At 46.3% G+C, this 27,116-nt stretch overlaps 1 protein-coding gene across 6 annotated transcripts in view; it reads right to left on the bottom strand.

The window, feature by feature from the left end:
- CSMD2 (CUB and Sushi multiple domains 2) overlaps window positions 1-27,116 on the bottom strand; it is a 653,904-nt gene that overhangs the window by 126,876 nt on the left and 499,912 nt on the right. For all 6 annotated transcript variants that reach the window (XM_029572110.1, XM_029572106.1, XM_029572107.1 and 3 more), the window contains 9 exons: window positions 26,683-26,871; window positions 23,007-23,123; window positions 22,176-22,391; window positions 21,005-21,193; window positions 18,200-18,369; window positions 15,352-15,508; window positions 13,218-13,409; window positions 8,645-8,771; window positions 1,140-1,342 (listed from right to left, as the gene is read on the bottom strand). In XM_029572110.1, the coding sequence (XP_029427970.1) occupies window positions 1,140-1,342; window positions 8,645-8,771; window positions 13,218-13,409; window positions 15,352-15,508; window positions 18,200-18,369; window positions 21,005-21,193; window positions 22,176-22,391; window positions 23,007-23,123; window positions 26,683-26,871 (1,560 nt within the window). The remainder of the gene's footprint in view (window positions 1-1,139; window positions 1,343-8,644; window positions 8,772-13,217; window positions 13,410-15,351; window positions 15,509-18,199; window positions 18,370-21,004; window positions 21,194-22,175; window positions 22,392-23,006; window positions 23,124-26,682; window positions 26,872-27,116) is intronic.

The following is a 27,116-nucleotide window of genomic DNA, read 5'->3' as shown; positions in this document are numbered from 1 at the left end:
ACATTACTTTTCACAAAGTTCTGGGGGTTTTGTTTCTTTTTTGGCAATAAATTCATGAATATAATTTTCTTCGGCATGTCCTTGGCATTGCTAATGGCGGGAAGATGAGGGGAAGCTGCAGGGGGAGGCTGACGGGATGTCACAATGTCCTGGAGAGAATCCCAGGACAAGGGGAGAAGGTGAAGAGAAATCTTGAGCAATCAGGGAAAGCAAGGCACACATGAAAGCTGCACTCCTACGGCACCGGGCAGGTCTGCTTTGCAATCTTATCCCTGGACTGCAATGGCCCATGTATGCCCGACCTGTAACTCTGCACATTCTTCCAGTCAGATCGAGAGCATAAATAAAACTGATCCCCATCACTGTGGCATGAAGGACCTTCCAGGCTCTGCATCCCTTGGCCCTGACGGCACCTCTGAGGGGCGTGGCAACGGCGGGCGTGATGCTGCCTGATACTCCAGCACCTTACTGCAGACAGTGGTGTGCCAGTGCTGAACACGTTTGGTGCATGGGTACCAGCAAGACAAGGAGTGAGAACACACATGCACTACATCCATAAGCAAGTCCGATCCTCGACTGTCAGAAACGGATCTGCTTTCTGGGATACCCACAAAGAATGTGCATGAGATGGATTTGCATGCACTGCCTCCACGGTACACAAATCTATCCTGAAAACTAGACCTCTTTGTGGCACTCCAGGACTGGAGTGGCCTACCCTTGGTCTGTTACAATTGCTAGAAAAATTATAATCAAATGAAAAGAAATAAATACCCACACATCCATGCACACAAAGCTTCTGGGAGATCTCCTGGGACACGCGAGATTTCTGAGCACCCCTGAATGCCCCCTGCCTTTTCCATCACGCTGTGACCTTAGGTCAGAGTGTCCCAACGCTACTGTAACCGGGCTCTTTATACAATGTTCTTGACAGAAGAGTTTGCGATGGCACACCAGCGCTTTCCTTAGGGCATGCCTTTGTGGCAGGCTAGCACCTAAAGACGCTCACATTTTCAATGGCAGGCTCAGAACATTTGAGACACACTGTCCCCACAGAGTGGCCGGTTTAAATCTCTCAGTAAAGAGGAGTTTACAGCTATCACCTGGAAGGGGATTGCTAAGAACAGGGCTTTTCTGCGCACCTGAGAAGTGAATGGCGAAGCCCTGCTTGCTGGTGAAAAAGTCGGTGTGGAAGTGCAACGTGACGGAATTGAACGTGCTCTGGATGTCGCTCAGTACTCTGGAGCCACTCAACTCCTTCAGAAGGATCCCGTTCTCCACGGAGCCATCCCAGATCCTCAGCACGTCGTGGACTTCCTCTGTGTGAAAGACCATGAAGTGAAGCCTGCGGGAGAGAGAACGGCAAGCTTTCAGCTCAAGTCACCTTCACATATATTGCACACATCCCTTCCCCTCGTTATCAGCTCTTTGGGGCAGGATCCGATTGTCTCGTTCTTATGTTGGAAACCTTTTATTTAACTCTTGTGCCTGTATTCCCAATGTAGGTCCAGTCTTGTGTGCACTGAAGGTTGTTAAAAAATAATAGTTAACACTGTAATCATGAGGTCATTACTGAGGCTTCAGAACTTACTGTGCAGCATGCCTGAGTTATTGCTAGGTTCATCTTCCAAAAGGTCCTGCAACCTGCATGAAAACTGCATCTGATACAGGGTCTCTGTGTTCTGCACCACGGAGGCGCCAGAAGCCATTCCTATCTGCTTCTTTATACAGCGTCCCTATTCTGCTCTATTTACACAGCTCCACGGCACAGTCCACATTTGGTCTTTTCTGTACACATTCACCACTGTGGGGAACATTGTACAGCAAGTTACAGAGACTCAGCAAATGAACAGACACAAAAGCAATGGGTCCTTTTCTCAGGTAGAAAGTATGTTTTACCCTCTCGCTGCGGAATATATTCATTGATTGCTTAGCAAACTGTGGATGCTTTCCAGATCAGGTCAGGGCTGGAGACGGGTGTCGGGTCATTAGAAGCCGGTTAGGTGGCAAGTTATCCGCATAACTTGTGGCAGAATATTCCCGTTGAAAGCAGTTTACGCTGCCAGCGCAGATCTGACAAAGGCTGTGCTGGAGCTCACCGGGAGTGGTCAAGTTCAGACCCTGCTCCCTGTACGGATTTGTAGGATTTGGGGGGATGGAGGGAGGGTCCGGAGGGGGATGGGAGGCCTGGCCGCACCCATTCATTTCAACCCAGGAAAGGGTGTTGGGGGGGAGGGGCAGCAGCGGACCAGGTTCATTTATGAAATATAGGAGGGAATTTGGGATGGGGGAGGTGGCAAGTTCGCTAGGGCATCTGTGAAAATTTGGTGGGGGGGGGGAGGGTCCAGAAGAAATCGGGCCACAGGGTCCTGTACTTTTTTTTTTTTTTCCAGAACTAATTACCCAGACATCGTTTAAAGACATCCAGATAATTAGCAAGTTATCGATAACTTTAGGCCTGCTCTGAAGCTGCTTATACTTTAAAAGAGGCTAAGTTAGACGCTAAGTAAGACGCTAAGTTAGAGGCTAAGTAAGACGCTAGAGAACTATATAGACCTCTAGAAATCACATATTCTTTGGCAGTCTAATTATCTAACAACATTATAATACCACCTGTTTAGCTAGACTACATTAGGCACCGTACCTTTTAATTATGTTATTAACCCCATATATCTTAACCCAAGTTAATTCGACCTGTTCATTGTAAGACATTTACTTGTCATTGTTATTGTTGAGAATGTAAACCGAATTGATCAATAATTCTGTTATTGGAAAGTCGGTATAGAAAAATGCTAAATAAATAAATAAATAAAATAAGTTAGCCGTATAACTTGATTCCTCCCCGAAATATATTTGTTTAATCCGGTTACATTTTAACTGGATAATTAATCATCCGGCTACAATCTAGCGGGACATGGGCTGAACATGCCAAATCTTGCCATTTACACGGATAACTTTGTTACCCGTGGAAATGGCCTTTGAATATGAACCTCAGAGAGTGCAATCATGTGTGAGGAGGTGGTGAGTACAGCCAGTCTCTCTCTCTCACACACACACACACAGAGCTGGTATGGGGCCAGATAGCAAGTGTTGAGTCACTGCATAAAGTTATCCATGGAAATGGCCTTTGAATATGAACCTCAGAGAGTGCAATCATGTGTGAGGAGGTGGTGAGTACAGCCAGTCTCTCTCTCTCTCTCTCACACACACACGCACACACACACACACAGCCAGCTGGTACAGGGCCAGATAGCAAGTGTTGGGTCACTGCATAAAGTTATCCATGGAAATGGCCTTTGAATATGAACCTCAGAGAGTGCAATCATGTGTGAGGAGGTGGTGAGTAGAACCAGTCTCTCTCTCTCTCTCTCACACACACACAGAGCTGGTACAGGGCCAGATAGCAAGTGTTGGGTCACTGCATAAAGTTATCCGTGGAAATGGCCTTTGAATATGAACCTCAGAGAGTGCAATCATGTGTGAGGAGGTGGTGAGTACAGCCAGTCTCTCTCTCTCACACACACACACAGAGCTGGTATGGGGCCAGATAGCAAGTGTTGAGTCACTGCATAAAGTTATCCATGGAAATGGCCTTTGAATATGAACCTCAGAGAGTGCAATCATGTGTGAGGAGGTGGTGAGTACAGCCAGTCTCTCTCTCTCTCTCTCTCACACACACACAGAGCTGGTATGGGGCCAGATAGCAAGTGTTGAGTCACTGCATAAAGTTATCCATGGAAATGGCCTTTGAATATGAACCTCAGAGAGTGCAATCATGTGTGAGGAGGTGGTGAGTATAGCCAGGATCTCTCTCTCTCTCTCACACACACACACACACACAGAGCTGGTACAGGGCCAGATAGCAAGTGTTGAGTCACTGCATAAAGTTATCCATGGAAATGGCCTTTGAATATGAACCTCAGAGAGTGCAATCATGTGTGAGGAGGTGGTGAGTACAGCCAGTCTCTCTCTCTCTCACACACACACAGAGCTGGTATGGGGCCAGATAGCAAGTGTTGAGTCACTGCATAAAGTTATCCATGGAAATGGCCTTTGAATATGAACCTCAGAGAGTGCAATCATGTGTGAGGAGGTGGTGAGTATAGCCAGGATCTCTCTCTCTCTCTCTCTCACACACACACACACACACAGAGCTGGTACAGGGCCAGATAGCAAGTGTTGGGTCACTGCATAAAGTTATCCGTGGAAATGGCCTTTGAATATGAACCTCAGAGAGTGCAATCATGTGTGAGGAGGTGGTGAGTACAGCCAGTCTCTCTCTCTCACACACACACACAGAGCTGGTATGGGGCCAGATAGCAAGTGTTGAGTCACTGCATAAAGTTATCCATGGAAATGGCCTTTGAATATGAACCTCAGAGAGTGCAATCATGTGTGAGGAGGTGGTGAGTACAGCCAGTCTCTCTCTCTCTCTCTCTCACACACACACAGAGCTGGTATGGGGCCAGATAGCAAGTGTTGAGTCACTGCATAAAGTTATCCATGGAAATGGCCTTTGAATATGAACCTCAGAGAGTGCAATCATGTGTGAGGAGGTGGTGAGTATAGCCAGGATCTCTCTCTCTCTCTCACACACACACACACAGAGCTGGTACAGGGCCAGATAGCAAGTGTTGAGTCACTGCATAAAGTTATCCATGGAAATGGCCTTTGAATATGAACCTCAGAGAGTGCAATCATGTGTGAGGAGGTGGTGAGTACAGCCAGTCTCTCTCTCTCTCTCTCTCACACACACACAGAGCTGGTATGGGGCCAGATAGCAAGTGTTGAGTCACTGCATAAAGTTATCCATGGAAATGGCCTTTGAATATGAACCTCAGAGAGTGCAATCATGTGTGAGGAGGTGGTGAGTACAGCCAGTCTCTCTCTCTCTCTCTCTCACACACACACACAGAGCTGGTACGGGGCCAGATAGCAAGTGTTGGGTCACTGCATAAAGTTATCCATGGAAATGGCCTTTGAATATGAACCTCAGAGAGTGCAATCATGTGTGAGGAGGTGGTGAGTACAGCCAGTCTCTCTCTCTCTCACACACACACAGAGCTGGTATGGGGCCAGATAGCAAGTGTTGAGTCACTGCATAAAGTTATCCATGGAAATGGCCTTTGAATATGAACCTCAGAGAGTGCAATCATGTGTGAGGAGGTGGTGAGTACAGCCAGTCTCTCTCTCTCACACACACACACAGAGCTGGTATGGGGCCAGATAGCAAGTGTTGAGTCACTGCATAAAGTTATCCGTGGAAATGGCCTTTGAATATGAACCTCAGAGAGTGCAATCATGTGTGAGGAGGTGGTGAGTACAGCCAGTCTCTCTCTCTCACACACACACACAGAGCTGGTATGGGGCCAGATAGCAAGTGTTGAGTCACTGCATAAAGTTATCCGTGGAAATGGCCTTTGAATATGAACCTCAGAGAGTGCAATCATGTGTGAGGAGGTGGTGAGTACAGCCAGTCTCTCTCTCTCTCTCTCTCACACACACACAGAGCTGGTATGGGGCCAGATAGCAAGTGTTGAGTCACTGCATAAAGTTATCCGTGGAAATGGCCTTTGAATATGAACCTCAGAGAGTGCAATCATGTGTGAGGAGGTGGTGAGTACAGCCAGTCTCTCTCTCTCTCACACACACACAGAGCTGGTATGGGGCCAGATAGCAAGTGTTGAGTCACTGCATAAAGTTATCCGTGGAAATGGCCTTTGAATATGAACCTCAGAGAGTGCAATCATGTGTGAGGAGGTGGTGAGTACAGCCAGTCTCTCTCTCTCTCTCTCTCACACACACACAGAGCTGGTATGGGGCCAGATAGCAAGTGTTGGGTCACTGCATAAAGTTATCCATGGAAATGGCCTTTGAATATGAACCTCAGAGAGTGCAATCATGTGTGAGGAGGTGGTGAGTACAGCCAGTCTCTCTCTCTCTCTCTCTCACACACACACACACACACAGAGCTGGTACAGGGCCAGATAGCAAGTGTTGGGTCACTGCATAAAGTTAAGTTGGCCAGTCAGAGTAGGTCCATTTAGCCTTTTCAGAGATCTTGGCTGCTGGGACCCATAAGGTAGATAATTTCCTCCTCTGTCTGTAGTCTGATGAACTTTTAAGAAATGTCAGATCTGGGGATAACTCTCCTCCGCAGCATTCTCAAGTGAAGCAGCGCCCGGAGTGAACGAGCATATCCTAAATGTCTTCAAAATGATGCCAAGTGTGAATGAGAGCTTGGAAGTGCTGGCTCCCTGCTCCTAGCAGTTCCCCAGCCTTGGGCTGAGGGTAGAAGGGATCGACCTCTCGCCTTCCATACCTACAGCTTCCAGGTGAGTTACCCGCACATGAGAAAAGCACAACACCACCCAAGTAGCAAATCAAAAAGAAATCAGTTTGGATGGTTTCTTCAGGTGGGGCCTCGGTCTCTTTACATTAAGTCTGTGCCATCTTTCTCTGATTATTTCTTGCAAAGCCTTGGAGGGTGATATCCAGCGTCCCTTTGCAGGATAGGTGGCGGTGGCTGATTATCTGACCGCGTTTAGTGGCCACCATTTATCCACATGAGTACTTATCTGGCTAAGTAGTGGGTGGGAAATGGGCGTTTTGGGGAGGAGTTAGTTATCCAGTTAAGTGCCAGCATTCAGACTTCTCTGATTAAGTGAAGCAGGTAGGTTAGACCTGCTCAATAGCAGATCTAAAGTGAGCCAGATGAAGACTTATCTAGCTAACTAGTGACTCTGGGGGTATATTCAGTGGCATAATTGTGCTGCTGAATATCCTTTGTAACTTTTATCCGGCTAACTTACCTAAAGGTTGATCTTTGAACGTCTACCTTTTAATGATTTATTCCAAGGGCTTCAATTTACAAAGATGTGTGTGACAAGGATTATGCCACAGCAAATTCATTCTGTAGCGATCAAAGATTGTTCTGTCTGAGCTGAAGGGGGGCGGGAACTAGCACCATTTGTGTGATTAATGCACAGGACTGCAGCTGTCAGACCATCCTGCCAGGGCTCCCTGACTCGCCCTGCGCCCTTGGTGTGTGCCCTGACAGAGACCCCTAGTGGTTCATCAGAAAACAGCAATGGAAGCAGCTTCTTAAAGGAGCCACAGGAGATCACTGCGCTATTTCTGCTTTATGAAACTCATTTTCAAAGGGACCTCTATGGGTGGAAATGGCACTGTAGATAAATGTGCGACTGATGTGCATGAACGTTTACATGCATGGGAAGACACATTCCAAGGGGTGGACTCTGGCTGGGTTGGGACTTGTGTGCAGATATTTTGTGTAAATTCTCTCAGTAAAACTGCATGCATATTTGCTTGCTAATCGATGCATGATGTTATAAAATTACCCTCTGTAGGTGAGCTCAAGACAGAGAAGTACTGGAGACTGTGTGTGCTGGGTCTCTGATAAGACCAAGATGGAAGATTAGTAACAGAATCTATGCACAGGAGGATAAACAGAAAAAAATTAAGCACCCAGATGTTATTGTTTAGTATTAATAATTAGAGGTGCTACATGCATTCTGCATCAAGACGTCATGTTGGTTAATGGTTTATTCATAGGCTGCCGCTTTCCAGGGTTCTCACATGGCCCCATCTTGACTGGCTGACATTATCTCCTTGGCAGCGCTATATACCTCTGCCAACTACAGGCAAACTCTGTGCCAATTAGAAGGTGGTTTGTTGACGGTGGCATATGCCCTGCAACGCACAGTAATTATTTCTCAGGGATTAACGGTATGCACTGTTTACAGCTCATGGACATGATTTAGAGCATGGAAAAACATTTCCCTACTACTTCAGGAACAGCTAATATGCCTGATGGCACACGGCAATTGCATATTGTGAGGCTGATGTAATAAGATCCGCGCTGATTTTTCTGCATGGATTATTTTGGTGCATGCAGCAGAAACCAGAGGCAGTGCGAGATGTAATAATGACCGCATATGCTAATTAGATACGTGCGTAAAATCCATGCACGCCAGACAAATGCGCCATAATGCATGCAGAAACGTGCGCTCACTGCCCTGTGAGGTGAATCGCACAGAAAAGCATGCGGACATCCATCGGCGTGTGAACACCCCTAACTGATTCTCAGGGAGAAAGCCTTTCTTTTTCGAAAAAATGAATAAATTAGTGGTCCACAAGTTCATGTCTACCTGTCCCGTCCGCCGCTTGGCTCACAAGCATCAAAAAACCGGTCTCCACATTGGAGCTTTTACTTACCTCCTGCCCTGACCCGCACTAACCCGATCTCCCTGCAGGCGCGGCTCCCTGCACTGCCCGTGAATAGATAATCACCTCCTTGGCAAGCCATTAGCATGCACACGCACAGGAAATACTGCAGGTTGGCAAGCGCATTTGTATATGCTTTTTTTTCCTGCACACAAAACCGTTATTACATACCCGTAATAGGGCTTTGTGCGGGAAAACGCACGTACAAACACGCAAAGAAGCGCGCATAGACCTGCGGCAGCTTCAGCGTCCTTTATTACATCGGCCCCTATGTGTCTATATGTGCTCAATGATATGCGTTTTGCACTGCAGTGAATGTGACACTTAGCTTCCTTACACGGTGTGCCCCAACACCTGCCCAAAACCTCTCCCTCTGCTCAAACACACCCTGCTCACTCACCGAATTGTGCACCCGCTGTCTGCTTCCACTGTCCAAACACAGTTCAGGTTGTGGTCGTAAGGCGCAGGGTAGCCAGGAGACAAAATTCTGCCAGAAAGCTCTCCTTGCATGCTGCCACCACACTCCGCTGGAAAAAATATCACCACCAAGGGAGTTATTCCTGGGTGTCAAGATTCGTCAATGCAGCATAAAATCAGACGAGAAGGGGGAGAGCAGCAATGCATCCTTGACAGTGGAGCCCTTAAAGAGTCTTCCCTGGGGGAGGGGGCACTTAATGTTAAAAGGAATTTTACGATGGTGTACAGTCACCAGAAAGGTGGTAGCACCCTGTTGTTTCTAGCAGCCTCTTCCCCATGGGCTGTTCTTTGGCTGGGCTGAATGCATTTATAATCAGGGTAATTAAGAAGGTTACACTGCACTGTGTTTGCTTCCGATCAAGACAAGCACAGCAGGACCGTGTGACTGGCAAAGTGAAAACAGCATTCAGGAATGTAAACACTGAGGTTGTTTCAAGAATAGGAAGAAAGAAAAAAGGCAAAGGAGTATAATGGCATGTTAAATTCAAAGATATATAGATATATATATATATACACACAGCCATACACGCACACAAGTGTGTGCAAAGGTTAGGCACCCCTGGTCAAATAACGGGTTTCAATGAATCTGTAAATGAACAGAAGCTGAAAAAAAATCTTTATATGCTACAAAGTAAAACATGATATCTCTCTGCGATTTTTAATGCAAAATTACTATTGATTTTAACAGACTGAAAATAATAAAACAGGGAATATGGCATGGGCAAAAGTTTGGACACTCTTCCAGTAGATTCATTACTACTTAAAAAAAATAACTTGTTAATAAGGCCCAAAATGTTGTTTGACTTGTTAGGCCTTTAAGTAGTCAGGTGAAGAGATGCTGTTCTGCCTACTTTCAACAACCACGGGCTCCTCTAAACAGCTGCCTGAGCATTTGAAAATGAAGATAATGTAATCCACTCTTACAAAGCAGGGGAAGGCTGTAAAAAAAACCATCTCTAAATGCTTCCAGCTAGCATTTCACCTGTCAGAAATATCGTTATGAAATAGAAATTACTGCATCTTTTGTGGTTGTGGCCAAACATTTCTATTTTCATTTCATCAGTCCAAAGTACTTTGTACCTAAGTTTCAGGCATATCAAGGTTTTGCTCTGCATACTTTAGGTGATGGGGTCACACAGAGCTGCAAAAAGGACAGACAGACAGGGAAGTGTTATAAATGTTGTTATAGTTACAAAAAGAAAACTAAAGTGGAGACGATTTCCTGCCTTTGCTGCGTGGCGGCCGGGGTCTTTGCTTTTGCAGTGGCTGTTTTTAAGGTGAGCTTTCCGCCGCGGGTCTAATGGTGCATGGCTTGGCGCAGTTGTGGCTGAATCGTGTCGGCCTGTGCTCGGGCTGTTCATCAGAGAGTGAGGGATCGTCCAATAGCCTGGCGGCCACGAAAAACCAGAGGCTGGGCTCCTGCCCCTGTCCCTCATGCGCGTCGGGGTTCGCACCAGGTTCAGGCTTCTTCCTCCATCGGCGCGGGAACAGCGACCATTTTGAAGTCTCATGCCGCCTCTGCCACACCGGCAGGGGAGATTTTCCTCCACTGCTATCCCCAGTGTGTTCAGACTCCGAAGAGGAGCGGGGGTTGGGGGGGTGCCTATGGGGAAAATGTTCCCATTCTGTCGATTCCTGGGTCCTCTCAACCTTTGCCTGGCAACTCCAGGCCTTTTACATGAGGCCTATTTAGCTAAGCAGCGGGCGGCTGCATCCAGTTTAGGAACCCGGGCCCAGGCTTCCGAGGGTCTGGCTGCAGGTTCCAGACCTGATCAGTCAATGAGGAATCGAGGCCCTTCTCCATCTTTAGGAGTCACTGTGGATGAGTCAGAAGACTTGGTTGATGCTCCTAGATCCAGATGCGGGCAGCATGGATCCGGTAGATGATCCAGAAGAGATTCCAGTTTCCGAAGGAGCTACGGCCTTTGATTCCTCAGGTTCTTCAGGCTCTCAGTGTTAAGGTTCCACAGGAGGACTCAAATTTGGAAGGGGCTGATCCAATCCTGGATGGGCAGAGAAGTCCAGCAAAAGCCTTCCCATGCCACAAGTCCATGAAGAAGCTGGCAGATCGAGAGTGGGGTACTCCCGACGCTGGCTTGAGGGTGGGGAGGGCTATGGCGAAGCTTTATCCTTTGTCTGAGCAGATGTTGGAGCTCCTGTGGTTCCTTGGCCTCGGAGGTTCTACTTTAAATTTTTCCTCCTTGGCCTCTAGTAGGCAAGGTGTTGCAGTGGATGGAGAGAACCCGGGCAAATTAATTTTGGTGGCTCCAGAGTGGCCCCGGGACTCCAGAATTGGCCCTGAGCTTACTAGCAGCAGCCTCGTGAAGGAGAGGGATCTGGACCACCAGATTTAACACCCCATGGAAGCAAGGAGTGAGCATAAAAAAGGGTCACCAACTCCCAGCTTGTCCATCTCAACCAAAAGGGATGGTCCCCCCAGGACCTAAAAACCCCTTGGGAGGAAGGCTCTTAAACCAATTATAGTTCCCTGACTGCAGAACTGCAGGTTTTGCACCATCTATGATCTGCTGGAGACAGAGAAATACTGAGGGAATGCAGGTGGCATATTGGGTTATGTACAGTGTCAGTAAAACTTTCTCTGTCTCCATCTGCTGGCAGGTATGCAAAACCCATAAGTTTGGATGGATCTGGGTACGTACAGGGAAACTGGATTTGTCTGTTGTCTGCAGATTTTGGGTGAACTGGTGGGGGCTCAGGATAAAGTACTAGAGGGTCTATTTTTTAATATAATTTTATAGTATATGTCTTGATTTTTATGCTCAGTGGCCTCCTATTTATGTCTCGATGTTTAAGTTGACCATTGCACATTGGCCTCCGTCACTTTGTTGAGAGCCCTGCAGTTATTGCAGAATGCTGCCGCAAGCTTGATATCTGCTCGCACTATGAGAGACTGTATCCCCCCTGTATTATACCAGCTTCACCGGCCTGCCTATTCAATAGCAGGGAACCTACGAGGGAGCATTGCTTGTCCATAAACTCCTTGCATTAGATTCCTTTTCTCGGACTAAACCTCTTTTGCATATTTATAATCTGACAAGGTCCCTATGCCTTTTGCAGAGGGGCCTGCTGGACGTTTCTTCTGTACACCATGCTCAATTGGAAGAAACGCCTGAGAGCATTCTCTGTGGCACTGCCAATTCTTAAGAATTTGCTTCTGCAAATGTTAACGCCTGCTATCGAGTGCTAAAAGCTTCAAGATGGTGTTAAATACACATTCCTTTAGATAGGCTTTTGTGATGAGCCCCTCTTGTTTACCTGCCACGATCAGGAATGCTGATCTGTATGCTCTTGTATTTTTTTCTTTTAATGATTATGTGCGTTGTTTTTAGATTATGTTTGTTGAATTGTTAGCCGCCTACAGCCTAGGCACAGGAGACATATAAGTGCCAATAAATAATTTGTATTTGTTGTTTTATATTGTATATCTATGCATGTTATAATCGTAAGCCGCCATGAACACTGGAGTGTTGTGCTTGATACATTTTTTAAATAAATAAACTGGAGAAGGACTGGGTGAAGTGGTGTAGGTATCAGCAAGCTGGGGATTTCAATACATGCACGAGTATTTTGAAAAAGGCATATGTGTATACTTTATAAAATACCTGTCTCTGTGTAATTTGAGGTTATTACGCATACATTACTCTTTTATGTGCCTAAAATACATGCATGTAGAGAAAGCCTTTTTTCTTGCATTAGAAATATTCGTGCACAGTGAAACATTTGCACATACTTTCTGAGCAGAAATCCGTGGTATTTTGTAAACTGCAGCTTCTGCTGCACAGTTTATAAAACACTAGGATCAATCTCCGGGCGACTGCTTATCTGCGTAAAATCTATATTGCAGATAGGTTTGAAAGTGAGGCTTCCTGAGATTTCTCGAAACACACAATTTGACCACTGGTGCCTAAACATTTCCCCACAATTGTGTGTGTGTCACTGAACACTACAAACCTTGTTTCTCTCGTTTTAGATGGGAGGTGGGATGTAATATGAACAGAAAGAAATTGTATCTACAAGGCAGGGTTAATTATAGCCATGAGGAAAATGATTTGAAGGTATTCAGACCTGAAGTAATCTGAGGATACAAATACTTCTTCCTGATGCGGGTGAGCAGAGATGCTGAGGGCTAGTACTGAGAAGCGGGAGGGGGTCCCGGGTCGGGGGAGGGGGGGGGAGGTGCTTCATGTCCCCTCCCTTTCTATATGCTCAGAGCTGGTGCGGTTGCCGGCCTGTCGTGCTCATGAGTGCTCACTGATACAGACCCTTGGGCAGGAGGGGTTTCCACACAGGGAAAGAGATCCAGTAGTCTTGCAGTTTCAGTGGAAAATAATTTCCTTTGCATGATAAAAAGGATGTTTTTTTCCTTAAGAGGAAAGGGTGTTAAATGTTGCTTAATATCACTGATAATAACCCCATGCCCACACCAAGTGAAAGAATCATCAGCAAGAGAAATATCTGAAGGATGCTAATCATACCAATGCATACAGGCAGCGGTTCATCCCAAGCCCTTCTCTCGCCAGTCAAACACGTCAGCACGCGATTGCCTCGCAGTGTGTATCCAGGGTCACAGTTAAATGCCACTGAGCTGCCTGCAAAGTGCCCTTCATCATGGACCCTGTAGCCAAACTGGGGAATGCCCGGGTCCTCACATTTAATCAGCTCGAAACCTGAAACATTACAAGAGTCAGAATGTGTTACACTTACAAGGAAAGAGCTAGGCGGACAGACTAACTATTCCTGCCTGTAGCAGAAACCTGCACTGTGAGACCCTGCAGGAACCCCAGAAACTTGCTCTAATAACTGCAGGGAACAGGTGCGTGCTAGCTGGAAAAGTGCAGGGAACAGGTGCGTGCTAGCTGGAAAGGGTGCAGGGAACAGGAGCGTGCTAGCTGGAAAGGGTGCAGGGAACAGGTGCGTGCTAGCTGGAAAGGGTGCAGGGAACAGGTGCGTGCTAGCTGGAAAGGGTGCAGGGAACAGGTGCGTGCTAGCTGGAAAGGGTGCAGGGAACAGGTGCGTGCTAGCTGGAAAGGGTGCAGGGAACAGGTGCGTGCTAGCTGGAAAGGGTGCAGGGAACAGGTGCGTGCTAGCTGGAAAGGGTGCAGGGAACAGGTGCGTGCTAGCTGGAAAGGGTGCATGCTGGCCATTGATCTTTGGTGCACAGAAATGGCCCTGAACCAAACTGCAGGTCTGCCTTGCAAAGTATAATTTTGTATAACTCCAAAACCCCCGACAGCCATGCTGACCCTCGCTAGGGTTAAGAGTGATGATGGACAGATGTCACTTTCCTATGGTTTATTTACAAATTGAAGTAGTCAAGTTAAAAAGCAGCTAGATGGGGCCATTTCTAAATTGCTCCCCTCAGCTGCAAACAATCAGGCCGATTCAGTAAAGTCAGCGGGAGAGCAGATGAACGCCCGCTCTCCCGGCACGGGACTCAGTATTTAAATTAGGTGGTGCGGTAGAAACGGGCAAAAGGAGGCACTAGGGACACTAGCGCGTCTATAGCGCCTCCTTTTAGCCCGGAGCGGCGGCTGTCAGCGGGTTTGACAGCCGACGCTCAATTTTGCCGGCGTCGGTTCTCGAGCCCACTGACAGCCACGGGCTCGGAAACCGGATGCCGGCAAAATTGAGCGTCCGGTTTTCGGCCCGACAGCCGCCGGCCCATTTAAAATTTTTTTTTTCTTTTTAACTTTTTTTTACTCTTCAGGACCTCCGACTTAATATCGCCATGATATTAAGTCGGAGGGTGCACCGAAAAACAGTTTTTACTGCTTTTCTGTGCACTTTCCCGGTGCCGGCAGAAACTAGCGCCTACCCAAAGGTAGGCGCTAGTTTCTGAAAGTAAAATGTGCGGCTTGGCTGCACATTTTACTTTCTGTATCGCGTGGGCATACCTAATAGGGCCATCAACATGCATTTGCATGTTGATGGCCCTATTAGGTGCCGCGGGTTGGACGCGCGTTTTCCTCCCCTTACTGAATAAGGGGTAAGGGAAAACGCGCGTCCAAGGGTAGGTTGATAGTGCAAGCAGACGTGAGTGGGAAGCCAGAAAGGGGTGAGCATGGGAGAGTCCATGTGGCGATTTCTTTTGATTTCCTTCTGCATACTTTGCACCTGCTGTAACTGCAGTCATGCCAACCCCAAATTTTAAAATGGAAACTCTTCTGGGAGCTTGCAGGTGCATGGGCTAAGTTGCCGATGGGCAATGAAACGTGTTCCCAAAACATTCTGGTTCTCAGATGTGCATTTTTGCCTCATATTTCAAGGGCAATTTAAAAGCTACTTCTCTGGGTGAACTGATGGTGAAAACTGTGCTCCTGGGTTCTCGCTCAGTGTGTGCACCGCAGGGGGTGCTTATAGGGCTTACACTGGATTTTCCTGTCTCTGTACGTTGTTTTCCAGAAGAAAAAACAGCTGGAAAGTCAGCAGAGGGCAATTTTCAAAGGGAAACGACCTGTGTATTTACCCTTTGAAAATTAGGCACCAGATCCCCATGGCCTTTGCAGTTCCAAAACTGCACACTTACAAATAATTTGTAAACGAGTTAGGACTTTATAAGAAACTGCAGCAGGTAAAGCCCTTCTCATGCCTCAGTCCTGCAGCACTTACTCAGATACTGCAGCTGAAATCCTCTGCTTGTGTTCTCTGCATCGCTGATAAACTCCAGCCACAGACTGCTAGAGGTGCTGTTTAAACTCCTCCCCAACATTTCCGCCTGGCTGAAGGTGCCCAGCAAGCGAGCAGAGTTGTTAGTGCCATCATACACCTGGGAAAAAAGCAAAAAGCAATCGTCCTGAGTAAGAGGAAGTTTGGCATCCACACGTGGCAGTGTCTGCAAGCAGCAACCCTGCATCTGGCATTCACTGACCATGTTTTGGGCCTGCAGATGGAGGAAGACACCTGGGGCTCTGAGATAACACTGAGGGGCTGATTTTCAGCCACTATCCGACTGCACAAATCGCCCAAATAAACTTTGCCAGCTAACTTGGATGAGATATTCAGTGGCACAGCCTCTGCTATTTTATAGTTAAGCAGATAAGTTTATCCGGCTAACTTTAGGATAGCTGAAGTCAGACTTATCCAGCTCACTAAGGCCAGGATTCATCATTCTTCACAGAATGATGAACCCTGTGAAAACGGGGGTCGGGCCTGCGAAAGCCGGCAGCCTTCGCACCACGGCGGTGCGCCGGCTGCCGGCTTTCGCACCGAATAGCGCCACTGTGAAAGGTGGTGCTATTCGGTGCGCTGCTGCCGACGATAATGTTAGTAACATCATCGCCGGCAGCGAAGACACCACCGACTCTGCCCCTCCCCCTAGTTTGCATATTATCGCATACGATAAGCCCTTAGAAAATAACCCCCTAAGCTGGATATTATCTGTTTCTTAGCCAGACAAGGAACCCCTCCTCATTTAACCAGTGGCAGCCTCTGACCATGCGTGGATATTCAGAGTGGCACCACTCAGCCAGCTAAGTCCAAACTGAATGTTTATGCAGGGGCTGTAAACATAAGTCCGCTTCTCAGAAAGGAGGTACGGAACACCCGTTCTGCATTGTCTCCTGAATCTCCTTCCCATTCTCCTGTGTCTGCCTCCTCCTCACCTCTTTGCCCTCTTTTATCAAAAAAACAATGTTTGGGACAAGTTTCCATTGGTTATGACTTTTTTATGCAATTTATTTTATTTTATTTAAAAACCATCACAACAGTTTACATTTAGGCACAAAATAGGTTTGATAGTTTTCTAAGTTATCCAAGCGGTGCCAATATTTTACGCTTACATTGTTCAATAATATACTCTAATTGAAAAGTGGGTTGGAGATGCTATTTATGGTTGCCGGGCTAATCGTATATGTGCATACTGTTTTTAAATTAATATTTAATTATGAGCAAAATAATAAAAACAAACAACTCTGCTTTTGTAGGTGACTTTCAGCTGAATGTATTTGTTGGCTTAATAGTTTGTTGAGCACTGCGGACTAATGTACTTAATGTGGGTACAGTACTGCATGTCAATTGTGTGTGTATCGATCTTGTGACAAGCATTCCCTTCGGTAAAACACCCAGTAAGTGCCCTGAGAGAGGTGCCAATGCAAATCCAAAAGTCACCTGGACTTTTAAAGCAAAGCTGGTTAATTTTCTACTACTAGTAACTCTCTGAAGAGCATTATTATTAATATAAAGATTATTTCATGAATAGCACTTATAAGCACTTCGAAGTGTAAAAACTGCATCAGTGGTGTGCATATTTCTGCAACAATTTTGCTTTTGCTGGTTTAAGGTCCTTTAGAAGAGTTTGCAACCTGCTGCTACTAGTTAGCTCTGGAAAGCAAAATCTTGAGAGAAACTTTCTTGAGTTTGGATGCAGAGGATTGCCTTCCCAGGCTTCCATACCTGGCTACTGACCCCCACACCAAACTGTGTACCCCCTGCATGAGGAATCAGTGAGTAAGAGAGAAGAATCTTGAAATGTCAGCTTACCGGGCTCACAGATACCTTCTCCAGACTACATCTCTTTCTGCTATGGCTGATAGGAGTCTAGAATGTCAATGCTATGACATCACAGAACGCCATGCTCCCCTGCTGAAGATCTCTGCTATGGCTGATAGGAGTCTAGAATGTCAATGCTACGACATCACAGAACGCCGTGCTCCCCTGCTGAAGATCTCTGCTATGGTTGATAGGAGTCTAGAACGTCAATGATATGACATCACAGAACGCCCTGCTCCCCTGCTGAAGATCTCTGCTATGGTTGATAGGAGTCTAGAACGTCAATGCTATGACATCACAGAACGCCCTGCTCCCCTGCTGAAGATCTCTGCTATGGCTGATAGGAGTCTAGAACGTCAATGCTATGACATCACAGAACGCTGTGCTCCCCTGCTGAAGATCTCTGCCATGGCTGATAGGAGTCTAGAACGTCAATGATATGACATCACAGAACGCCCTGCTCCCCTGCTGAAGATCTCTGCCATGGCTGATAGGAGTCTAGAAAATACTAACTAGATAGAAGGAAATAGGATCTAAAAGTAGACAAGGAAGAGCTAGAATACAGCTTGATTGCTTCAGGCCATTTGCACAGGAATGCAAGTTAAGCAGAGAATTCTGACAAGGCTATGACAGAGTGGGCACACTGAGTCCACCAGAAAGTGGTCGTTTGTACAAAGGTACCTCAGCCTTGTCTTAAATTCATCAGCCTTTCTTTTCTGTTGTTTAATTCTAAAGAGCCAGTGGAGCAATGATGGAGGTTTGAAGGTGACCTTTGGGGTTCTTTGCTTGATGAAGTTGTAAACCTGTTTTTTGTTTTTTTTATGGGAGCCGCTTCACTGAAACTGGAATGAGCTGTAGAGAAATCACTGTGACCCTGATAAAAAAAAAAGTGCAGTAATATATTTTCCCTAATTGCTTGTCTTGATAAATGTCTCTTTGGAAAATCTCCCCAAAACGTTAATAGCCTTACCTTTAAGACATCTCCTGCCTGTAGGTCAAACACTCGAGCCTTCAGCTGGATACCTTTTCCTGGCTGGGTCTGTATGGAGTAGATACACTCATGATTGTTGTTATAGTTGGCTGGGTAGTTGGGGGATAGGAGAACACCCTGAGTTCCACTGATAGATGAACCGCATTCAGCTATAAAGATGATATAACAGAATCGCAGTTTAAAACAAATAAGCAAAGCTACAGGTGAAGAACCTAAGACAGACACAGAAGGTAAAAGTTACTGTGTATAAAGAAATCACTGAAAAATGAACACACAGCTACCTTTGCATTTTTTTAACTTTTCTTTTCAGAAAGCAATAACGCAGACTAAGATCTGTAGTGCTTAACACTTAATTAACTGACTCTGCTCTAGTGGATAAAGAGGTTTATGCCAGTCCTGTGTCATAAAGCTTTACCTACCACCTCAGCATAGCTTATCAGGATTGGGTATTGTTCTGTGGACCTCGCTGGGAGTGGTTTTATACAGGCCTTTATCTGCCTACCTATCCCTCAGCCCAGCTACCTATGAATTACCATGGTGCCTACAGAAACCTAACATCCTCTGAAATATAGTTGTCATGCTTGATCTGTAAAAATGTCATAGAACTTGTATTTCTATCATCTTTCCCTAAATTGGTGCAGTGCAGGTCTTCCAGGAGAAGGATGTTATGTATACAAGGAGCTCAGTGCTGTCAGGAGTCGATGGTGCGAGGCACGTGAAGGACTGAGACTGAAAGTGAGCTGAAACACTTCTCTGCACAAATCTGCATCCCTGCACTGACTGTGATGTTTATCTGCCTGTACAGCACACATAGCGCTTTGTGCTCGCCCTACAGGCTCTCCACGTTCATTCCGGTCATGTCTAATTACATCGGGAAAAAATTCAGCAGGGGAAGCAATGGGTCATAGCAGAACCTCGTTTAATTGTCTGCACCTTGCACAGTTTAAGAGAAGTGAATAGCCTGGGACTTTTCTGTGCTCTTCAGCACTTGTTGGGAGTTCACAATCCTGCATGCAACTCCTGACAAGCTGCTGTCTCCTATCCTGAATGTTCACCTCCCTGAGATTCAATGAATTGCCACACTCTTCTCTCCTGGCCAGAGCTTTTTATACCCAAAGCAGAATAAGTTCTAATTTTCGGGTGCTCATGATCCTTTAGGGATCCCCCAGAACAGCCTTCAACCCTCTTCCTGCCTGATGAGCAGAAATGGAGCAAGTCTGAACGTGGCAGGCAGAGAACGGACAGGAGGGTAAGGCAGAAGGGAGGGGGTTTCTTCTGTGAGCAGTCACAGGACAAAGGTCACTTAAGGTCCAGTTAGTAAGAGATCGCACAGCACCCAGCAACGGCAATGGACAGTAAGCAGGTTATGTGTGTAGCTCTGTGGAAGTACAGCACTTCCTGTAAACAGCCCGGGCTTTTATTCTGCAAAATCATCTTCATTCAGTAAGTAAGGCAGCCAGGCAGGAACTCTCTTAACACAGCAGACTGCTGTGTGTATTTTGGGGCTGCAAGGGTGCTAGATGGTACATCTCATACAGCACCTACTACCTTATAACATGTTACAGGCAGGTGATGCCCCAGCAGGTGGTAAACATGATCCATTACTATAAAACCACTATTTTAACTTAAAGCAAGCACACTGAGGCCCTAAGTACAGATCATTATGTATGATTAGCGCTGGCTGCTGAGGGTCAAATCTAAAGCGGTCATACAATTTCTTTTCTTTTTTTTCCATGATTAACTTGCCGTGAATTGCAATTGTTATTCATGTCCTGAGCTGCCACTTGTCATGTGAAGATGATGTGGGCCCCCTGTGACTTTCACATTAAATTGTTCCAGCTAAAGCACTGGTTGTGTTTGACAGTCAGCCTGAAAGTACTGCAGGTACCGGACGCTACACTCTCTTCACACTTCTTATTTGTACATTGCACTGCATCCTTCTGAGGGAGAGGAAGGCAGACGGGATGGGCCATACGGTCTTTATCTGCCGTCATGTTTTATAGTTCCATCTTTGCTTGTAGGTTTCTTCTTCCCTTACTAAAAGTTCAAAGGGAATGGTTAATAAAATGGAAAATGTCATAATGCCTCTGTATCGCTCCATGGTGAGACTGCACCTTGAATACTGTGTACAGTTCTGGTCACCGCACCTCAAAAAAGATATAATTGCGATGGAGAAGGTACAGAGAAGGGCAACCAAAATGATAAGGGGAATGGAACAACTCCCCTATGAGGAAAGGCTTGGAGAAGAGACGGCTGAGGGGAGATATGATAGAGGTCTTTAAGATCATGAGAGGTCTAGAATGGGTAGATGTGAATCGGTTATTTACACTTTCGGATAATAGAAGGACTAGGGGGCACTCCATGAAGTTAGCAAGTAGCACAATTAAAAGTAATCGGAGAAAATTCTTTTTCACTCAACGCACAATTAAGCTCTGGAATTTGTTGCCAGAGGATGTGGTTAGTGCAGTTAGTGTAGCTGGGTTCAAAAAAGGTTTGGATAAGTTCTTGGAGGAGAAGTCCATTAACGGCTATTAATCAAGTTTACTTAGGGAATAGCCACTGCTATTAATTGCATCAGTAGCATGGGATCTTCTTAGTGTTTGGGTACTTGCCAGGTTCTTATGGCCTGGATTGGCCTCTGTTGGAAACAGGATGCTGGGCTTGATGGGCCCTTGGTCTGACCCAGTATGGCAGGTTCTTATGTTCTAAAGCTAGATCCCTGAATAGCCTCCCCAACTACACAGAAATATCAACCAAGCAAAATGAAAGCACATGACCACCTACCAACACACCTTGGCAGAGGCGAACTCCAAACACGCCGTCTACCTCCGAGGCAGGTTATGCGGGACACTCCCTCTAGTCGGTATCCAGGAAAACAGGAGAACAGCAAAACATCTCCCACACCAAACTGCAAGCCCTTCCTAATGCTGTAAGCTGGGACACCAGGCTCCTCGCAGGGCTCCAGACTGTACTCTGAAATAAAGCAGCCAGATGCCCGTAGGCATTACCTGGGACCATGGGGAAATTCATCCATTTGCCTCTGTCGGAGAAGGAGGAGGAAGGAGCATCATTCTTTAGTACCCTCCTGACAAGCACGGGGTTCAAAGGGGTTTTGAGAGCAAAAGAATGGCCTTTTATTTTCAGACAAAATAAATGATTTCACCTAACAAGTAATAATCAGCAGCTCTTCCATCGCTAACCACAACCTATGTTATCCCACTGGTCCCTTTACTGATGTCGTGTGGTAGGGACATGCATTATGCTTACTGAGAGCAAGTTGTTTTGTGTTAACAATCTGGTAATAGAGGGTCCCCAGCCAGCGGGGCAGTGCATTTTGTGTTTGTGTTTCAGTGGCTGAAAAGGTCTCTTGTTGCTGCACTGGTAAGAGATATGTTGACTGGAGCATTCAGATTAAGACAGGGTTCATTGGCCAAGGTCGGCAGAATCTAAATCAAAGCTATTTCATGTTGGCACAAGTGAAGGGGAACTGGGATCAAGAGCACTAGCCAGAGAATATTTCTTTTTTACTTTCCGTTTTATACTAATTTCCCCCATGCTATAGTTTTTTCAGGCTTCCCTGGGACCCTTGCCATCTTCTCCTCCCCCCCATTCTTATCAGACACAAATTCTTTGTGCATAGATGGGGAACGGGATAAAGCCCCCATGCACGGGTGCCTTCCTAGAAAGTCCCACTCAGGACGTACCCAGCTCAGACAGTTACTGGGTGATTAGGAGGTCCTCCCTGCTCACCCTGCTTGGCATTTAACAGCAATGAAGAGAAACTGTCAGACATATGGATGGGGAGAGAGGAAGTGGAAACGATAAAGTACAGAGGTTGCATCTCCTTATGGGGGACATTGGCTACAGAGAATTATGGGGAGAAGAGTTGATGACGGGAAGACAGGAATGATACAAAGGCAGAGGGGAGAAAGGAAATAGTGAATTCCTACCGCACCTAAGAAGGTGATGTTGAAGCCTTCATAGGACATGGAGAAATCAGAGATGAAACGAATCTGCGCCGTGAAGTTCCCATAGAGACCGGCGCCAACGGATGCTGGCAGCCGAGAGCCTGTGAGGCGTTTCAGTGGCTGGGCAAAGCTGCCATTCTCTGTGATGAGCAGAAAGTCGTGGCCACTCTCCAGGTGGAAGGTGTGAAAGGTAAAAAACACCCCTGCAACAATCACCATAGGTGAGTAAAGAGAAATCCTGTGCTCCAGCAACGCCACACAGTTTCTCCATCCCACGCCGCCTTCCTCAAGGCGCTCTGCAGAGACCTCGCGCCTACTTCTGCTGCCCTCCTCTTTCACAATTCCTCAAAGCTTTTTGCTGGACTGGAGAAATTGCCTCTGACCCAGCAAAAGGTTTTACTCCAAACTGCCCCGTGCCTTAGATTTTGCAATAACACCCGTTTTTCTGATGTTCCCCCTGCTAGATTTCATGTACTCAAAACATAAGAGAAACGTGGCAGAATGCAGGTTCTATTAACAATTCAGCGAGATTGCAGCCTAGCTTAGTGCAGTCCGCCACGTAGGGGCATCCAATGCTGTATTGGTTGGATTCGCTGTAACAAACCTTGTTATTCAAAAGTGCTATGGTTGATAACATGAGAAGACGGTAACATTACAAACAGGATTTATTTCACAGCTGTTCTATATATTTCAATATGACTGTTTACATTTAAAAATCAATAGGAAAGATCGGGAATCTCTGTGTTACTGCACATCACATCCACAGAACGCCACCTGGATCCCCCTTCTACTCCCCATATACTGTCAGTGCTACTCACCTTTGCCATGTGATGTTTCTATCACCCAGGTGCAGTTCAAGTTATTGGGATAGAAGTCAGGGAAACCTGGAGATAAGATAGTCCCGCTGGCACCCTGGATATATCCACCACATAGAGCTGCAGGAAGTGAAAGCAAAACACAACAGCCAGCCTGAGACACCCACAGCTGTGGACTAAGGATGTATTGGAAGCAAGGTCCTACTCATCCTGCTCATGCAAAGGGGTGGACAAAAGACAACACTGGTAAGGGTTTCTTTGACCGCAGCTTGCTAAACTTTCAAGCTGTATTTCCACAGTGAGGGGAGGCGCGATACTACAACATACACACAAAGTCCAAGCATTATCCAGGCATAAATGCAACAGTGCTGAGATTCCTGAAGGGCACATGTAGGTGAGCATTAAGGGGTCAGTTAGGGAGAAGGTTCTAGAGCAGTCTGCCAAGAGAGGTCGTGTTGGTTTTTTTGGATCTGGCACTCTCTTCCACCTCCTCTGGGCTGGGATCTAGCACGATGAGCCTTCATTTGCAATGGACAGGGATTTCACATGCCCTCTCGCCAGGACCAGGGCTCCTTCCGTGAGCCCTAAATCCAGCCACCAGGTGCCACTGTGGTGCAATGACTGGGAGTCCCTCCCCTCCAGGGCTGTGAGTGCACCATCTCCAGTCCTGGCTGAGCCAGGAATTTAAACCACATCTTCCTCTTGGCTGACCCCAACAGAAGTCTTGTTAACAAATCCTTTTGGGAATGGGATGGGTATATTGCTGGCAACTTAAACCCACCGGATGGCGAGACATACGACCAGCAGTTCAATGTTACTCATGGTAAATAATCAAACGACCTGTGGTCGTTACTAGATGGGTAATTTTCACCCATGAGGTTTCCTGCAGTAATGCACATGCTTTTGGTTTAGTTATTGCCCCTGAAAAATCACCTGCAGAGAGAGCACGTGATTTCTATGCAGGTCATTTTTTGGTCAGAAGCAATGTATTTACAGAACTCTCTGTGCTGTTCCATCTCCTGCTCTCTCCCTGGACTCGGAAAATCTTTTTGTAATTGGGATAAAATTACCAAATTATCAATGTGGCTTGTGGGTCCACCTTGCCTGCACTGAACTTGGGTAATACTCAAAGTTGCCATTTCTGTGGGTAAAACACTGTTTTATTCCTAGAAGTGCCTCTTATTATTTGCCCTTGGAGTTTCTAGAATCCACTTATTGACTGACAAATGAATAAAGAAAATATCCTTGCTCTGCAGCAACATGTTTTATCTTAGTTCAAGCACATTTTAAATATTTAATTAAAATATTTATACACTGCTCCTTCAGATAATCTACCCATCAGAGGTAGTGTACAATCAGTATTAGAACCCGTCAGAGGCAATATACGATGAGTATTAGAACCCGTCAGAGGTAGTGTACAATCAGTATTAGAACCCGTCAGAGGCAGTGAACGATGAGTATTAGAACCCGTCAGAGGTAGTGTCTGATCAGCATTAGAACCCATCAGAGGCAGTGTACGATGAGTATTAGAACCCGTCAGAGGCAGTGTACGATCAGTATTAGAACCAGACAGAGGCAGTGTACGATCAGTATTAGAACCCGTCAGAGGCAGTGTACGATCAATATTAGAACTCATCAGAGGCAGTGTACGATCAGTATTAGAACCCGACAGAGGCAGTGTACGATCAATATTAGAACCCGTTAGAGGTAGTGAACGATCAGTATTAGAACCCGACAGAGGCAGTGTCTGATCAGTATTAGAACCCGTCAGAGGCAGTGTACGATCAGTATTAGAACCCATCGGTGGTAGTGTATGATCAGTATTAGAACCCGTCAGAGGCAGTGTACGATCAGTATTAGAACCTGTCAGAGGCAGTGTCTGATCAGTATTAGAACCCGACAGAGGTAGTGTACGATCAGTATTAGAACCCGACAGAGTTAGTGTACGATCAGTATTAGAACCCATCAGAGGCAGTGTACAATCAGTATTAGAACCCGACAGAGGTAGTGTATGATCAGTATTAGAACCCGACAGAGGCAGTGTATGATCAGTATTAGAACCCGTCAGAGGCAGTGTCTTATCAGTATTAGAACCCATCGGTGGTAGTGTATGATCAGTATTAGAACCCGACAGAGGCAGTGTACGATCAGTATTAGAACCCATCAGAGGCAGAGTACGATCAGTATTAGAATCTGTCAGAGGCAGTGTCTGATCAGTATTAGAACCCGTCAGAGGCAGTGTACGATCAGTATTAGAACCCGTCAGAGGCATTGTACGATCAATATTAGAACTCATCAGAGGCAGTGGACGATCAGTATTAGAACCCGACAGAGGTAGTGTACGATCAGTATTAGAACCCGACAGAGTTAGTGTATGATCAGTATTAGAACCCATCAGAGGCAGTGTACAATCAGTATTAGAACCCGACAGAGGTAGTGTCTGATCAGTATTAGAACCCGACAGAGGCAGTGTCTGATCAGTATTAGAACCCGTCAGAGGCAGTGTCTGATCAGTATTAGAACCCATCAGAGGCAGTGTCTGATCAGTATTAGAACCCATCAGAGGCAGTGTCTGATCAGTATTAGAACCCGACAGAGGCAGTGTCTGATCAGTATTAGAACCCATCGGAGGTAGTGTCTGATCAGTATTAGAACCCATCAGAGGCAGTGTACGATCAGTATTAGAACCCATCGGAGGTAGTGTCTGATCAGTATTAGAACCCATCAGAGGCAGTGTCTGATCAGTATTAGAACCCGACAGAGGTAGTGTCTGATCAGTATTAGAACCCGACAGAGGCAGTGTCTGATCAGTATTAGAACCCGTCAGAGGCAGTGTCTGATCAGTATTAGAACCCATCGGAGGTAGTGTCTGATCAGTATTAGAACCCATCAGAGGCAGTGTACGATCAGTATTAGAACCCATCAGAGGCAGTGTCTGATCAGTATTAGAACCCGTCAGAGGCAGTGTCTGATCAGTATTAGAACCCATCGGAGGTAGTGTCTGATCAGTATTAGAACCCATCAGAGGCAGTGTACGATCAGTATTAGAACCCATCGGAGGTAGTGTCTGATCAGTATTAGAACCCATCGGAGGTAGTGTCTGATCAGTATTAGAACCCATCAGAGGCAGTGTACGATCAGTATTAGAACCCATCAGAGGCAGTGTCTGATCAGTATTAGAACCCATCAGAGGCAGTGTCTGATCAGTATTAGAACAGTAATGTTTGATATGAACATCTTGGCTTTAGCAGTCCAAGGTGTTGGGGATGAGAACTTAGAGACCGTTATCCAGCGAATGAGGTAACTGTGTCCGGATACTGAGCAGAATGCACCCAGATAAGTGTTCTGCCAAATATAATCAACTAACATTATTCACGCAACTTATTTTTCCGCCCAGACTTATACAGCTAACTTGAGCTGGCAATGCTGAATTTCACTGCTTATTGGATAAAGCTTAGCCCCTTCCGCAGAACTTCCCCAGGTCCTATTCTTTTTACCCAGATACAATTTAGCTCGGGAGTGGGGGAAAATAGTTACATTTCTTGTCTACGTAATTAAAAAAGGTACCTGGAGAAACCCTTTGAATATTGAGCTATTTGGGCTGAATCTTTCAAGTCATGACTGTGCCTGTCTGTGAGTGACTGGAGTCTGGATCTGCTGAAAGGAACACAATCCTTACCCTCACAGCTGGGCAGAGGCCGGCTCCACTGGAAATTTGGTTCACATTCTAGAGCTTCACTGTTGCTGAGCGTGTATCCTGGATCGCAGCTGAACGTCACCAGCGCCCCGACATAAAACTCATTCCCATGGCGCTGGCCATTGACAGGAATCCCAGGATCCAGGCAGTGATCAGACTGGAGCTTCACAGCTGAAATACAGAGATGGGCAGGCCTTCACTAGGTTGTCATCAGTGCCTATCTTTCATCAGACTAGGGTTACAGCGTGAATACCACAATAGCATACGTGCAACCACCTCTGCTACTACCGAAAACAGGTTGCTGGGCAGACTGGATGGACCACTTGGTCCTTTTCCGCCGTCATTATTATGCTATGATGCATCACCGGACAGCTGGATGAAATGAAAATGAATGGACCTATTATCCACATCCAGCT

This window comes from Rhinatrema bivittatum, chromosome 11 (assembly GCF_901001135.1).
Source record: "Rhinatrema bivittatum chromosome 11, aRhiBiv1.1, whole genome shotgun sequence".
NCBI classification, from domain to species: Eukaryota; Metazoa; Chordata; class Amphibia; order Gymnophiona; family Rhinatrematidae; genus Rhinatrema; species Rhinatrema bivittatum.
This window is presented reverse-complemented; position numbering and strand designations above follow the sequence as displayed.